The sequence below is a fragment of the Xyrauchen texanus genome, chromosome 22 (genome assembly GCF_025860055.1).
Source record: "Xyrauchen texanus isolate HMW12.3.18 chromosome 22, RBS_HiC_50CHRs, whole genome shotgun sequence".
In the NCBI taxonomy this organism is placed as follows: Eukaryota; Metazoa; Chordata; class Actinopteri; order Cypriniformes; family Catostomidae; genus Xyrauchen; species Xyrauchen texanus.
The window spans coordinates 26,583,245-26,598,117 of NC_068297.1; the positions used below are offsets into that span (position 1 = coordinate 26,583,245).

A 14,873-nucleotide genomic window follows, 5' to 3' on the forward strand; every position below is an offset into this window, starting at 1 on the left:
TCACATAAAGGCCTGCAATCCATATAACTCCAGTGATTTAATCCATATTTCAAAAGTGACATGAAAGTAGTGGGTGGGAAACAGATCAATATTTAAGTCCTTTTTACTATAAGTTCTCCTCCCTGTCCAGTAGGTGGCAGTATGCATGAAGAATGTGAAAGTGATCTGTTTCTCACTCAGACCTATCTTATCGCTTCTGAAGATATTCATTGAGCCACTGGAGTCTTATGGATTACTTTTATGCTGATTTATGTGATTTTTGGATCTTCAAAATTTTGGCACACATTCACTTGCATTGTATGGACCTATAGACTGGAGAAATTATTTTAAAAATCTTCATTTTAATTCAGCAGATGAGAAAAAGTCATACACATTTGGGATGGCAAGAGAGTGAGTAAATGATGTGAAAATTTTCATGTTTGGATGAACTGTTCCTTAACTACACTCGTCAGATCTCACCTCCGTCTTATGGACTATGCACAAATGCAAGGGAAATTGTGGTCCGATTAACGTGTATACATGCTGGACGAAGCCGAGCTACACCCACATAATCTAGATCTGTTGGTGTAACTTCTTAAAATTTAACTGGTACGATTTCAGTCGGACTAAAGCGTTTATATGACATTTAAAAAAGGCAAATTATTGTTTTACTCCAACTGAAGTTGAATTTCTAAAGCACATAAACACATACTGACTCACAATTTCTTTTTATAAATTATCCACTGAAGCTTTAAAAAGTTTTCCTCCCCAGACTCAAAACAAATTTGAACAGAATCACCAGGGTTTCATATTGCAAAGTAAAGAAGAAGGCAGAAACTCAGTGGTTACTTATCAGCTCGGAGACAGCAGTGACATTGGGCTACACGCACCGCAGTTGTATTAATATCCTGCAGATATTCATTAATGCTGGATGTGGATTCCACGCCATCTGGCAGAGCACCAGAGGAGCATAGAGGGGTGCGAGCATTGTGAACGATCATTGTTCCGCAGGTGGTTGGGACTCAACGACAAGGTCCGTCTCACCCCCTAGTGCTAGATGAGTTAGCGCCAGTACAGTGAATGACAGCCATTGACACAATCTGCATTATTAGCCATGGAGGCCAGAGTAATTTCCAAACCAGATGGTAAGGTAATAGGAGGCATTGCCAATCAAAAACCAGATGCTAATCAAAAAGTGTTATGCTAATAACAAAGAGGGCTATCACAGTGCTGAAGGGGAGAGCACATCTCATTTAGAAGCAGGAATAAAGTGTTCAGGTGGAAAAGTTTCAGCTCTGGTGCCAGTCATCCATCAGAAAGGGGGCAATGTCTCTCGAGCTCCCTGTCAATAATGCACTCAGAGCCTGACAGATGAGGTCAGTGTCCACATAGAAAATACAACAATGCATATACTGCACTCAATCAGCAACAGCTGAAAATTGGGAGGAAGGAAAGAAATCAACACTAGAAATGGCATAATGCGGCAAAGCCTTGAAAATCAACTTGATGGTGAATGTCAATGATGAGCTGCAAATAGAAAAATCTCCTTGTCAGACTGTCGATTTGTATACTTTGTATTAATTTACTCTGCTTTCTGGGTGCTAGCATTTATGCAGAATGAAATGAAAAGCTTTTGCTCTTTTACCATGGGCATTACTCAAAAAATTTGGCAGACAACCCTGTTCAACGCCTTCATCAGGACATGGAAAAACCCACACCTGCTGAATAATAAATGGAAAACTGATAAACAAATGAAGGCTAAGAAAAGAGCTACACCACATAACATCATTGTGCTTTGTAAGCTGGAGGAGGTGAAAGGTTTTTGGGCAAATCTCCAAGTTCAATTGATAAATTGTGGGTTTGATTACCAAGGATCACACATTCTAATAAAATGTAACCTTGCATCCACTGTAAATCACTTTGGATGAAAGGGTCTGCCAAATGCATAAAAGCAAATGTATTGTAAATATTTTCCAGTGGAAAGACTCACCTTAATCTTAGACATGAGGGCATCGGTGGAGGTGGCCAGTTCCTCTACCTGCTTGCTCATCTCCTGTTTGCCCTCCTTGAGTCCATTGACAGCCTCGTTGAACTTCTCCATCCTATTCCTTAAATTTTTCACTTTAACCAAGCCATCAATGCTGCCGTATGAATGCACAGTTCAGATTGGTCACCAACAGCTTTACAAAAACACAAATACTAGATGCAAGCAAGACAGTTTTTGCAATTTAGGAACTGGTTCCTATTTAATTTATAACTTGGAATTTGAATTCCATTGGTCATGCCCCACAATATGTTGAACTAGAATTTCAAGTGGAATAGCAGGAAGAGGAATTAACTGAATTGTAATTCAAAGAAATTCAACAATCAGTATATTTCATAAAATGAAAGGAATATTCCGGGTTCAATACAAGTAAAGATCAATCGACAGCATTTGTGAAGTAATGTTGATTACCACAAAAATGTATTTTGACTCGTCCCTACTTTTCTTTAAAAAAATATATATATATATAAAAAAAAAAAAAAATCACAAATCTTGATTATAGTGAGGAACTTACAATGAAAATGAATGGAACCAATTTTTAGAGAGTTTAAAAAGGCAGAAATGTGAAACATATAATTTTATAAAAGCACTTGCATCAATTCTTCTGTTAAAACTCAGGTATTATTTGAGCTATAAAGTCATTTAAATTGTAATTTTTAAAAGTAATTTTAGGGTTTGTTGACATCATAATGGCAATGAAATTGGCCTTCACAGAAAAGGTTAGTAAGTGATTTTATCACACTAAAATCCTGTCTACACGCACATTGTTCATGTCTTGTGGATATACTTTTGAAAGGGTATTTTAACATTCAAAAATTGGCCCCAATCACTTCCATTATAAGTGCCTCACTGTAACCTAAATATTTTATTTTTTTAAAGAAAAGGAGGACCAAGTCAAAATACTATTTTGTGGTAATCAATATTATGCCACAAATGATGTCGATTGAGCTTAACTTGATGTAGCCAAAGTTCTGAACTATCTCAAGGAGGAAGCGGGATAAAGCGAATCAAACTCCAAAGTTATTTTATTTTCTCTCACTCAAAAGCTTCAAACTACAAATGTAAGCTGCACTGACACACACAAACCAACACACGCATACACACACACGAACGCAGGCAGGCAGGCTTGGCTCTCTTTTCCCTCCAGTGTTCTGGATCGCCCTTTAAATCACTCTGCTCTCACTGCAAACACAAACAGCATTTTAGAGGTAATTTCGCACAGGTTCCTTACCGTACAGACATCGCTCGGCCACGCCCCCATCACCACATAACCCCATCGCCCGACTCAGGCCTAGGAACGTCTTTTACTTGCGTAAACGCCTGCTGACACGGCTCCATCCACTGGACGGATCTGGTTCTCCCTTTTTAGTAAGATCTGTCAGCAGGCTGGTGATGGTCGAATGATTAGGCACAAACCTATGACAATAGCCAGCCAGTTCCAGGAACTGTCTCACCTCCTTTTTGGTCTTGGGCTGCAATCGCAACGGTTTTCAATTCAATCAATTTGCAGCTGCACCTGCCCATGACCAAAGTCATTGATCTGAGACTTTTAAGTCCACCTCCGGTCCGAGCTCCTCCCTCTCCGGAACCACCTTCGCCAATGTTATGGGGACCATCTCTCTCCATGGTTTTAAGAGCTTGGGGTAGTAAATCTGAGGTGCTCCACCTCTATCTGTTCGTTTAACCTCATAATCGATATGACTCACCATATGACCTCAAAGAGCCCTTGCCATTTGGCTAGTAATTTGGAGATCGGGGTGGGGAGTAATACAAGGACTTTATCTCCTAGTGCAAATTCCCATAGTCGAGTACCCCTATTATAAAGCCGGCTTTTACGTTCTCCTGTGTTAATTGCTCCAGTGTGTGGAGTTTTGCTCTCAGGTCAAGAACATACTGAATTTAGTTTTTGCTGTTTGAAGTTCCCTCATCCCAATTTTCCTATAAGATGTCGAGCACATCGTGCAGTCGATGGCCATACAATAATTCGAATGGGGAGAACCCCGTGGAGGCTTGCGGAATCACTCGTAATGCAAATAATAGGGGCTAGAGCCACTTGTCCCAATTTCGAGTGTCTTCGTGCACAAACACGAATCATATTCTTTAGTGTCTGATTAAATTGCTCAACCAAGCCATACACGCCCTTTAAATTACTCTTCACTTTAACTGCAAACACAAAACAGCTTTCCCACAAGTGCCAAATCTTACCGCATTCACTCTCTCGGCCTCGATCTCCAAGGACGTCACTCGGCTATGCCCCCATTACCACACTCGTATTGAACCTGGAATATTCTTTTCAAGTTATTTTATTAAATATAATAAAATAATAAATATTAATTTCTATAGGCGGTATTTCAAACATTGATTATTGATATAATATACTGTAATGTTTCTTGAATTACCCTTTGTTTTACTCTTGAGTATTATGTAAAACTAACAAAGGAGTTTTTTGTATTTCTACTACTTACTTTTTTTATTCTACTAACTTAAATTCAAATACATTTTACAATTCTGCATCCTGCATCTGCTACCTCAATTCAAAAAGCCTTCTCAATTCAGTTCTGTATGGTCCACCACACTGACATAAGTGAATGAAAATGGGTCTAATTTGTCAAGTTTTTACTGCTTGAGAAATTTCATTCAGTAATAGAGGAGTGTGCTGGTGTTTGTACATACCGAGCCTTGTGTCGTCTTTTGCACAGCCACATGCGAACTGTCTTTTGAATCTTGATGCAGGCTCTGGCCCTGTACTTCATTTTGTTTCTCACTGAAGCAAGCAAATGGAAAGGAAAAAGATGCAAACATATCAAATAACATCAAACTATAAAGATTTAAAAGTGAACGGGATGTATAAAAAGTGTTACAGGGTGTGGGATGCCTGGAATTGCTTTATTATGGCCAGTTGTCCTGAGGTTATAGAGTGTGTCGTACATTTAATGACTGACAGCGAGCACCACTGGATCTTCTTCCATCGGCTGCACACCAGCCACTTATTGACCTGTTTTACAAGCTCAGCCAGGTGCTCCGGATCAGACTTCATGATCTGGTCAAACTCTGCAAACTGAGACATACACACAGAGATTTATGTAGCATTTAAGTAGCTGCATTCTGTTTTATGAGGTTCCCATGTGTCCCAGCTTAATGGAACGGGATGGCGGTCTTAAAAGCTTTCTATTATTCTAACCCTCATGAGAAATGGCATGAGAAATTATCACCTTTCCAGGACGGAAGAAAACCCGGGTCAATCCAAACTTGTAATCGTTCTCGTTTAGGCCCAGTGCTTTAAACAGAGCCTAGGGCAGGAGAGAATACATTCAGACAGAGGCACAGATACTTTATTAACTGATTATACTCAAGACACTGTGCATTCAAGCCATGATGCAATCATCAAAATTATGAAGTATCAATAATTGCAGGCCTCTCATATTTTACTGTGGAACATATAAGAACATTTTTACGATGAAGCAAATACTTTATATTTAACCACCAGCATATGATTAAAATGTAATTTGGCTTCCAAATGTATCTAAGTACTGATAATATACCACTATCTTTTGTCAAGCAAATCAATGAGGGATTACTCTGTGTGTGCTTTTGCAAGATAATATCAAATGTCACATATTCTTTTCTAAAAAATAATCTAGATTGCCATGGTCTATCATACCAATCGTAATTATCTAGACAAAAGTATCAACTTAACTAGATTTGTTTACGTGTTGTGGGTGGTTTTTAGCATGTTTCTGTGTGGTTGCTAGCGTATTCGTGAGTCAAATTATCCCACTCCCAAGATGCTCTGATATTCTGGTCCCTATATATGGTAAGGGTTTCTCCTACAATTTAAGTCTATGGGATTGTATCGGTTTTATTTTGTCCACCAGGTGAAAATCTGAGAGCACACTTTTCTTAAAAAAGCATGATTTGAGGTACCATTTATATCCATGGTAAAAATAGTGCAGGATAAATTATACATCGAAGTTGAATACTTTTTAAAGGAATTTTGTTGAAATCCCTTACATTACAGTAAGTAACCCTTACCAAGCACCATTAATAAAAATAATTATATTTTTTATAAAAAAAAAAAAAAACTAAAAAAAACTACAAAGAACAAAACTATTAATTGTATAAGTAATAATATAATGTTACAAAAAAAATGCAGTTTACTTTGCAGAAGAGTCGAGGATCCAGTCTCGTGAGTTTGCTGGGCATGTACTGCTTGTACATGTTGTAAAGCTCGTGGAATGGAGCTCGGGAAGGGAAGCCGCCCTGCATCAGGTCCAGCACTGATACCATACCTGAGAGGAGAATATTAAAGTCTGCAGCTGAAGCATGAAGTCTAAAACACAAACCATCTTTTTCTTTGTCATGTGTAATCAACCTGAACATACATACTAATTTCAACAAAACTATGGGTCTCACGGAAACAAATATAAGTATATATTGAGAATGTATCCTATATACAGGGTTCCCACTCTATTCAACCAATGAATTTCCATGACTTTTCCGTGACTTGAAAGATTATTTATTTATATATATATATATATATATATATATATATATATATATATATATATATATATATATATATATATATATATATATATATATATATATATATATATAAATAAAAAATACTCAGATAATAAAAATGCATTACATTCTAGTGTCAGAAGAGTTAATCATTGATAAGACATTACAAAAAGCGGCTTTAGAATACAATGTATGGTTTACTACCATATTATTGATCATAAGTCAATCATTGGCATACAGTTCACAGCAATCCATTTTACATGTGAATTTGTCAATCAGTTGGAGATTTATTATGAGGGCTTGTTTAAGGACCCGTAAATTTACACATGCGTCAGACATGCTTGTGTAGCGTCTCGGGTGCGTTGTCATAAACATAAAATGTTTAGGTCAATGTGTCAAGTTAAATATAGTTTAATACTCAATCTTTAAACACATCTTGAGATCCCTTAGTTCGGATTTGCGCTCCATCAAGTGTTTTGAACGCAAGAATGTAACGCATGTCTGTGTTGTTGGTTGTTTTCTTGTATAAACGGTGCGTTGCTCATACAGCTGAGATTTCAATTACTGCCCTCTGGAGTAAACAGGTGGCATTACAAGCTTGCATTTCTCAGTAATCTTCCTTATCCGGGGACATTGCGATTAATTGCGTTAATTTTTTTAACGTGTTATTTTTTGTAAAATTAATCACACTGAATTAACGTGTTAAATCGACAGCCCTAATACAAACACATTACAATCTCTAAGGGTACTTTCACACTTGGTTCGATTGCTTGGCCCGAACCCGGGTTCGTTTACTCACCCCTCCCCCTGCCGGTCTCAGTTCACATTACATTATTTCAGTCAGAACCATGTTCAGTCATCAACTTGAGTACAAACAGCAGTTGTTTACCACTGTAACTAGGCAGCAACTCAAAGTTTTATTAAAGTATTCATCTCTTTAGATTTACCAAAAATTTACATGCACAAAATTGCACATGTGTTTGTCTCCCAAGGTTGCATTGAATGTGCAATTTGTTGATGAAATGTAGCTTTTGTCTGCCGTGAGCCCGCAGATGCATTGCAAGAAGTGAGAAGAATGTGAGCTTCTATCTGAAGGGGATTTATTTAGACACAAGCGGGTGTGAGAAATGCAATATACCATATTAAATGTGATCGGGAGCCTGCAAAGACGCGAATTATACGTCATCAGAAAAGGTTCACTTTAGGGCTGAGCGATGGACAATGTAATCATATATCGACGATATCTTAGAAAGAACCCGATGCTGATTACGACACTCAATTGAGTAAAGATGACCAACAATATCGGAAAATGGAAAAACCATGGATCTTGGAAGTCAGCAAATATATTCAACAGTAGCCCAGGTCTGAAAATAACACCTGCCACCTGTCAAATGCGACAAGGCTGAATCCAGTTTGCAAGCTTCTCATCCAAATGTATTTCATGCGCGAGTAATTTTGCTCATCTATCCGCAACAGGCGGGTGACCTGCAAGACTTCTCGTAGTGACACATGACAAGAAATGCTGTTAGACAAAGAGACGCATGCTTGAATAAACACATATTATTATATTTTTAAGAATCGTCTAAGAAAAGCCATCAATGCTCATTGTCTGATTCACCGTTTGTTCAGAGGCGTGCAGCATGAGCCTGTTCGTGGAACAATCATATGTAAAGAGTTTTCACTCTTTTTTTCACTCTTGTTTCACTCATCTGAAAACTGTTTGCAACAATAATGTTGTCTATAAGAATGCTGCAAATGATCTCAGATCCTCTCAGGAGGTGCTGTGAGTTTAGTTCACTCTATTTCCATGGAGCAGTTTGTGGTTAACATGCATTGTGAACGCAACTCTGCAGGTTCAGTAATATACAGGTGAAACTCGAAAAATTAGAATATCGTGCAAATGTTCATTAATTTCAGTAATTCAACTTAAAAGGTGAAACTAATATATTATATAGACTCATTACAAGCAAAGTAAGATATTTCAAGCCTTTATTTGATATAATTTTGATGATTATGGCTTACAGCTTATGAAAACCCCAAATTCAGAATCTCAGAAAATTAGAATATTACATGAAATCAATAAAAAAAAAAGGATTTTAAATACAGAAATGTCAGCCCTCTGAAAAGTATAATCATGCATATGTACTCAGTACTTGGTTTGGGCCCCTTTTGCATTAATTACTGCCTCAATGCGCGTGGCATGGATGCTATCAGCCTGTGGCACTGCTGAGGTGTTATGGAAGACCAAGCTGCTTCAATAGTGGCCTTCAGCTCTTCTGCATTGTTTGGTCTCATGTCTCTCATCTTTCTCTTAGCAATGCCCCATAGATTCTCTATGGGGTTCAGGTCAGGCGAGTTTGCTGGCCAATCAAGCACAGTAATACCATGGTCATTGAACCAGGTTTTGGTACTTTTGGCAGTGTGGGCAGGTGCCAAGTCCTGCTGGAAAATGAAGTCAGCATCTCCATAAAGCTTGTCTGCTGAAGGAAGCATGAAGTGCTCTAAAATGTCCCGGTAGACGGCTGCGTTGACTCTGGACTTAATAAAGCACAGTGGACCAACACCAGCCGATGACATGGCTCCCCAAACCAACACAGACTGTGGAAACTTCACACTGGATTTCAAGCATCTTGGATTGTGTGCCTCTCCATTCTTCCTCCAGACTCTGGGACCTTGGTTTCCAAATGAGATGCAAAATTTGCTCTTATCAGAAAAGAGGACTTTGGACCACTGAGCAACAGACCAGTTCTTTTTTTCTTTAGCCCAGGTGAGACGTTTGACATTTGAAGCCCATGTCCAGGACCCGTCTGTGTGTGGTGGCTCTTGATGCAGTAACTCCAGCCTCAGTCCACTCCTTGTGAAGCTCCCCCACACATTTGAATGGCCTTTTCCTGACAATCCTCTCCAGGCTACGGTCATCTCTGCTGCTTGTGATCCTTTTTCTTCCACACTTTTCCCTTCCACTTAACTTTCTATTAATGTGCTTTGATACAGCACTTTGAGAACATTCAACTTCTTTTGCAATTACCTTTTGAGGCTTTCCCTCCTTGTGGAGGGTGTCAATTATGGTTTTCTGCACAACTGTCAGGTCAGCAGTCTTCCCCATGATTGTGAATTCAACTGAACCAGACTGAGAGACCCTTTAAAGGCTCAGGAACCCTTTGCAGGTGTTTAGCTGATTAGAGTGTGACACTTTGAGGCTACAATACTGAACCTTTTCACAATATTCTAATTTTCTGGGATTCTGAATTTGGGGTTTTCATAAGCTGTAAGCCATAATCATCAAAATTATATCAAATAAAGGCTTGAAATATCTTACTTTGCTTGTAATGAGTCTATATAATATATTAGTTTCACCTTTTAAGTTGAATTACTGAAATTAATGAACTTTTGCACGATATTCAAATTTTTCGAGTTTCACCTGTATTTCTTTGTATTAAAGAAACAAAGACGAAAGTGATTAAATCATAAGAAAATACAAGACACATTCAACTTGAACCTAAAATGTAGTTCTATTTTCTTTTCTTTAGGCAGCATCAACTTTATTACCAAAACGCAATACAAACAAGGGAATTTATTAGGGTTTATTATAATGATTATTATTATCTTCACATTTATGTTTGTTTTTAGTTCTTAAACTGTAGGCTATTAGTAATTTTCCAACAAGGTGGTGATGGCTTAGAAGGCTCAGAAGGCGGAGCTGAGGGAGGCTCAGGAGGCGGATCCGAGGTAGGCGGCGCCGTAGGAGGCTTTAGGAGCGGAGACCTGGAAGGTTCTGGGGTCTCTGGAGGCGGAGCCGTAGGAGGCTCGGGAGGCAGATCCGTAGGAGGCTCGGGAGGCAGAGCCGTAGGAGGCTCGGGAGGCAGAGCCGTAGGAGGCTCGGGAGGCTCTGGAGGCGGAGCCGTCGGAGGCTCGGGTGGCTCGAGAGGCAGAGCCATAGGAGGCTCGAGAGGCAGAGCCGTAGAAGGCTCAGGAGGCAGAGCCGTGGGAGGTTCTGGAGGCGGAGCCGTGGGAGGTTCTGGAGGCGGAGCCGTAGGAGGCTTAAGAGGCTCTGGAGGTGGAGCCGTAGGAGGCTCTGGAGTCTCTGGGGGCAGAGCCGTAGGGGGCTCTGGAGGCGGAGCCGTAGGAGACTCGGGAGGCAGAGCCGCAGGAGGCTCGGGAGGCAGAGCCGCAGGAGGCTCGAGGAGAAGAGCCGCAGGAGGCTGAGCTGAAGGAGGCTCGGGAGGCGGAGCCGTGGGAGGCTCGGAAGCTTCTGGAGGCGGAGCCCTGGAAGAGCTAGGAGACGGGGCTGAGGAAGGCGCAGCCGGGGTTGGCTCAGGAGGCCCAGGAGGCGGGGCCGAGGAAGGTGGCGCCGTAAGAGGCTGAAGAGGCGGAGACCTGGAAGTTTCTGGAAGCGGGGCCGAAGGGGGTGGCGCCGTAGGAGGTTTCAGAGGCAGAGCCCTAGAAGGCTCTGGGGTCTCTGGGAACAGAGCCGTAGGAGGCTCGGGGGGCAGAGCCCTGGAAGGCTTGAGAGGCTTGAGGGGCGGAGCCCTGGAAGGCTCGAGAGGCGAAGCCCTGGAAGGCTCGAGAGGTGGAGCCCTGGGTGGCTCGAGAGGCCTGGGAGGTGGAGCCCTGGCAGGTTCGAGAGGCTTGAGGGGCGGAGCCCTGGAAGGCTCGAGAGGCTTGAGGGGCGGAGCCTTGGAAGGCTCGAGAGGCTTGAGGGGCGGAGCCCTGGAAAGCTCAGGAAGCTCGGAAAGCGGGGCTCTGGAAAGCCCGGAAGGCGGAGCTCTGGAAAGCTCGGAAGGCGGAGCTCTGGAAAGCTTGAGTAACTCGGAAGGCGGAGCTCTGGAAAGCTCGGGTAACTCGGAAGGCGGAGCTCTGGAAAGCTCGGTAAACTCGGAAGGCGGGGCGCTGGAAAGCCCGGAAGGCGGAGCTCTGGAAATCTCGGATGGCGGAGCTCTGGAAAGCTCGGAAGGCGGAGCTCTGGAAAGCTCGGGTAACTCGGAAGGCAAAGCTCTGGAAGACTCGGGAGGAGGAGGCCTGGAAGGCTCGAGAGGCGCTGGCTCTAGGACGGTCCCGGCTACTGGTGCTGGCTCATAGACGGTCACGGCCACTGGCGCTGGCTCTTGGACGGTCACGGCCACTGGCGCTGGCTCTTGGACGGTCATGGCTACTGGCACTGGCTCTTGGACGGTCATGGCTACTGGCACTGGCTCTTGGACGATCATGGCTACTGGCACTGGCTCTTGGACGATCATGGCTACTGGCACTGGCTCTTGGACGGTCGAGGCTTCAGGCACTGGCTCTTGGACGGTTACGGCTACTGGCACTGGCTCTTGGACGGTCGAGGCTTCAGGCGCTGGCTCAGGGACGGTCGAGGCTACAGGCGCTGGCTCAGGGACGGTCGAGGCTACAGGCGCTGGCTCAGGGACGGTCGAGGCTACAGGCGCTGGCTCAGGGACGGTCGAGGCTACAGGCGCTGGCTCAGGGACGGTCAAGGCTACAGGCGCTGGCTCAGGGACGTTTGAGGCTACAGGTGCTGGCTCACTGACCTCTGAGGCGACAGGCACTGGCTCACTGACCTCTGAGGCGACAGGCACTGGCTCACTGACCTCTGAGGCGACAGGCACTGGCTCACTGACCTCTGAGGCGACAGGCACTGGCTGGGTTACCGTGGTATGCGCCAGTTTGGGTTCGCTGGGCGCTGAGAGCAGAGCCAAGAGGGGTTTAGGGCACGGGGCTGCGGCAGGCGGAGGCTGGAGAGCAGAGACCTTTCCCCTTCTCCTCTTCCTCCGGGCTGATGCGACTGGCGAAGCTGGGACACTGTTCCTGGTCAGCGTGGCCTCAGGCTCGCTGGCCGTGGCTGGCGTGGGCGCAGGCTCGCTCACCGTGACATGCGTAGGCTCTGGCTCGCTCATGGTGACAGGCGTAGGCTCTGGCTCACTCACGGTGACAGGCGTAGGCTCTGGCTCGCAGACCGGGGCAGGCGTAGGCTCTGGCTCGCAGACCAGGACAGGCGTGGGCCGGGAGGCGGAAACCCGTCTTCTTTTCCTCCTCTGGGCGGACGAAGTTGACCGTGCTGGCTCATGGACGACGACAGGCATGGGGGCGAGCTCGCTGACCGGTGGGGCAGGTGGAAGAGGACGAGCCAAGGACGACTGGAGGGTCACCGCCGTGGGAGTAGAGGCAGGATCCTCAACCACACCCACAGTAAGCAGAGAGCCGCATACCAGAAGTGTCTCCTCCATGAACTCGCCGAGCGTCCAGCCACGCGTCGTCGTGGGCAACCGCTCTTGAGCTGAACCGGTCAGGCTAGCCTGGAAAAACACCACCAGGGAGGAGTCAGGAAAGTCGGTGGCGCCCGCCAGGTACAGGAAGTCCCTAATGTGATCCTCCACCGGGCGGCTTCCTTGCTTCAGGTCCAGGAGGCGGCAGCTTGCCCGGAGAACCGCTGGATCCATTGTTGGGTCAGTCGTTCTGTAACGCTTGAGCAGAGAGGCAGACGAGGAGATGCGGATCCAAATGCAGTTAAGAATTTATTAAATAAACAAACAAGTAAACACAAAGGAACAACCCTCAATGGGGAAATAAAACATAAAACTGAAAACTAAACACGATGAACACAAACAGAGAACTCAGGCAGGGAACACATACCAGGCTAACAACATACCTCCATTAACAAACAACGACTGACAGAGACTGAACAAACAGACAGGGTTTAAATACATAAATGTGGGACAAAGGGGCCAATGAACAAACAGGACTCAAACAAGATAACAAGGAGAGTAACAGAAACCAAAGGCAAATTAACAAGGACAGGTGAAAACAATTAACAGTGAACACGAGGGAAAACAAGACTGTGGAGCTACAAAAGTGACAAAAATGGTAAACAAAAGGGCAACAGTGGAACAAGACAGGGTATACATAACAGTGGTTATGTATAAGATTTCTATAGTTATTTAATATAATATAATATAATATAAGACTTATTTAGTCTTAAGTGCAATTTTAATTTACAAATGTCTTTTATGTTTTTCGTGTTTCAATAACTGAATTTAAAATGAATTTTCACAAACATTAGCGGGGGGGGGGGGTTGAAGATATAATTGTACACATGATATTTTTTAATGCGATTATCCCGAAAATAATTTGTACATATCGCCCAGCCTTAGTTCACTGCAGTGATTTGGTACAATTTCGTTAATATAAGTAGCAAAGTGTACTGGAGTTCACCTGAACTGTACCCCAGACCACTTTTTCAAATGGACTCTGGTGCGGATCCCGGGTGCGCACCAGAGATCAGAAAACAGTGTTCACATTATCCAAAAGAACCGAACTTTGACGTCATTCGAACCCAGGTGCGCACCAAAAGTGCTAGAGTGAAAGCACCCTTATTGGCCAGGTATTCTAAATAACATGATGTATTTTAAACTCTTCACTGTGTGTTTTTAATCCAGTGCAACTTAACACCCTGGATAAATATTTTAGGACAGAGCATAATAAATAAAAATATATTAACCATAAAAAAAAATGCCATGGTTTTCCAAGACTTTGATGATTTTATTAATTTCCATGACTTTTCCAGGCCTGGAAATCACAATTTTAAAATTCCCTGATATTTCCAGGTTTTCCATGACTGTGTATATACTATCTAGAAATAAATGTTTTTATTGAGTGGTAATATTTTCCCTCTGGAATCTTTTTCAGGAGCATTTTTTTTTTTTCAAATCATATAAAAACAATGTCATGTCAAATACTTTCTTTGAATCAATTAACTGACATACATTTTGAACAAGTATGGCTGTTGCTTTAAAAAATCTAATGAATATCAAATACAAAAGTAACTGTTAATAATGTACAAGATGACATAACACAATTCTAGAATACATTTAATTGGTTGGTCCCTACATACGATTGCACAGCTCTCTGCAGGCTACCATCAGGTAGATATTTGACATATGTAAATGACTCACAACATGCAGTGTGGTTCATATCTAGCTTGCTTTGAACTTATATTAAGTTCCCAATATATATCCCAACTAGTCAACAAAGGCCTAAAGTATCAAATAGTGTTGGAACAAATAATATTTTTGCCTACTTGCTGTTCCACTAGAAATGTCATTTCTAAAGCTTTGGAAAAAGCCTATAAAATGCAATCACCTCAACCTTCAAAACACTCATGTGGTAACGCCACTTCAAAAAAGATAATAAGAACTCAGTGGAGCTCACATTTAATATGGCTGCTCCATAGGGAAATTTGGTATTTGTTTTAAAATATAGCTTGCGACTGATGATTGGTGTGTATTTGAAATGGCATTTCTTACATTTAAATATTTGAAGCATTACA

The 14,873-nt window shown here is 42.7% G+C and overlaps 1 protein-coding gene across 1 annotated transcript in view; it reads right to left on the reverse strand.

Annotated features, from left to right (window-relative positions):
* Nucleotides 1-14,873, reverse strand: part of myo6b (myosin VIb) — an 87,183-nt gene that overhangs the window by 24,919 nt on the left and 47,391 nt on the right. Inside the window, exons 21-25 of the mRNA XM_052153645.1 lie at nucleotides 6,182-6,312; nucleotides 5,236-5,313; nucleotides 4,952-5,081; nucleotides 4,697-4,787; nucleotides 1,970-2,120 (exon numbers count right to left, since the gene is read on the reverse strand). Of these exons, the coding sequence (XP_052009605.1) occupies nucleotides 1,970-2,120; nucleotides 4,697-4,787; nucleotides 4,952-5,081; nucleotides 5,236-5,313; nucleotides 6,182-6,312 (581 nt within the window). The remainder of the gene's footprint in view (nucleotides 1-1,969; nucleotides 2,121-4,696; nucleotides 4,788-4,951; nucleotides 5,082-5,235; nucleotides 5,314-6,181; nucleotides 6,313-14,873) is intronic.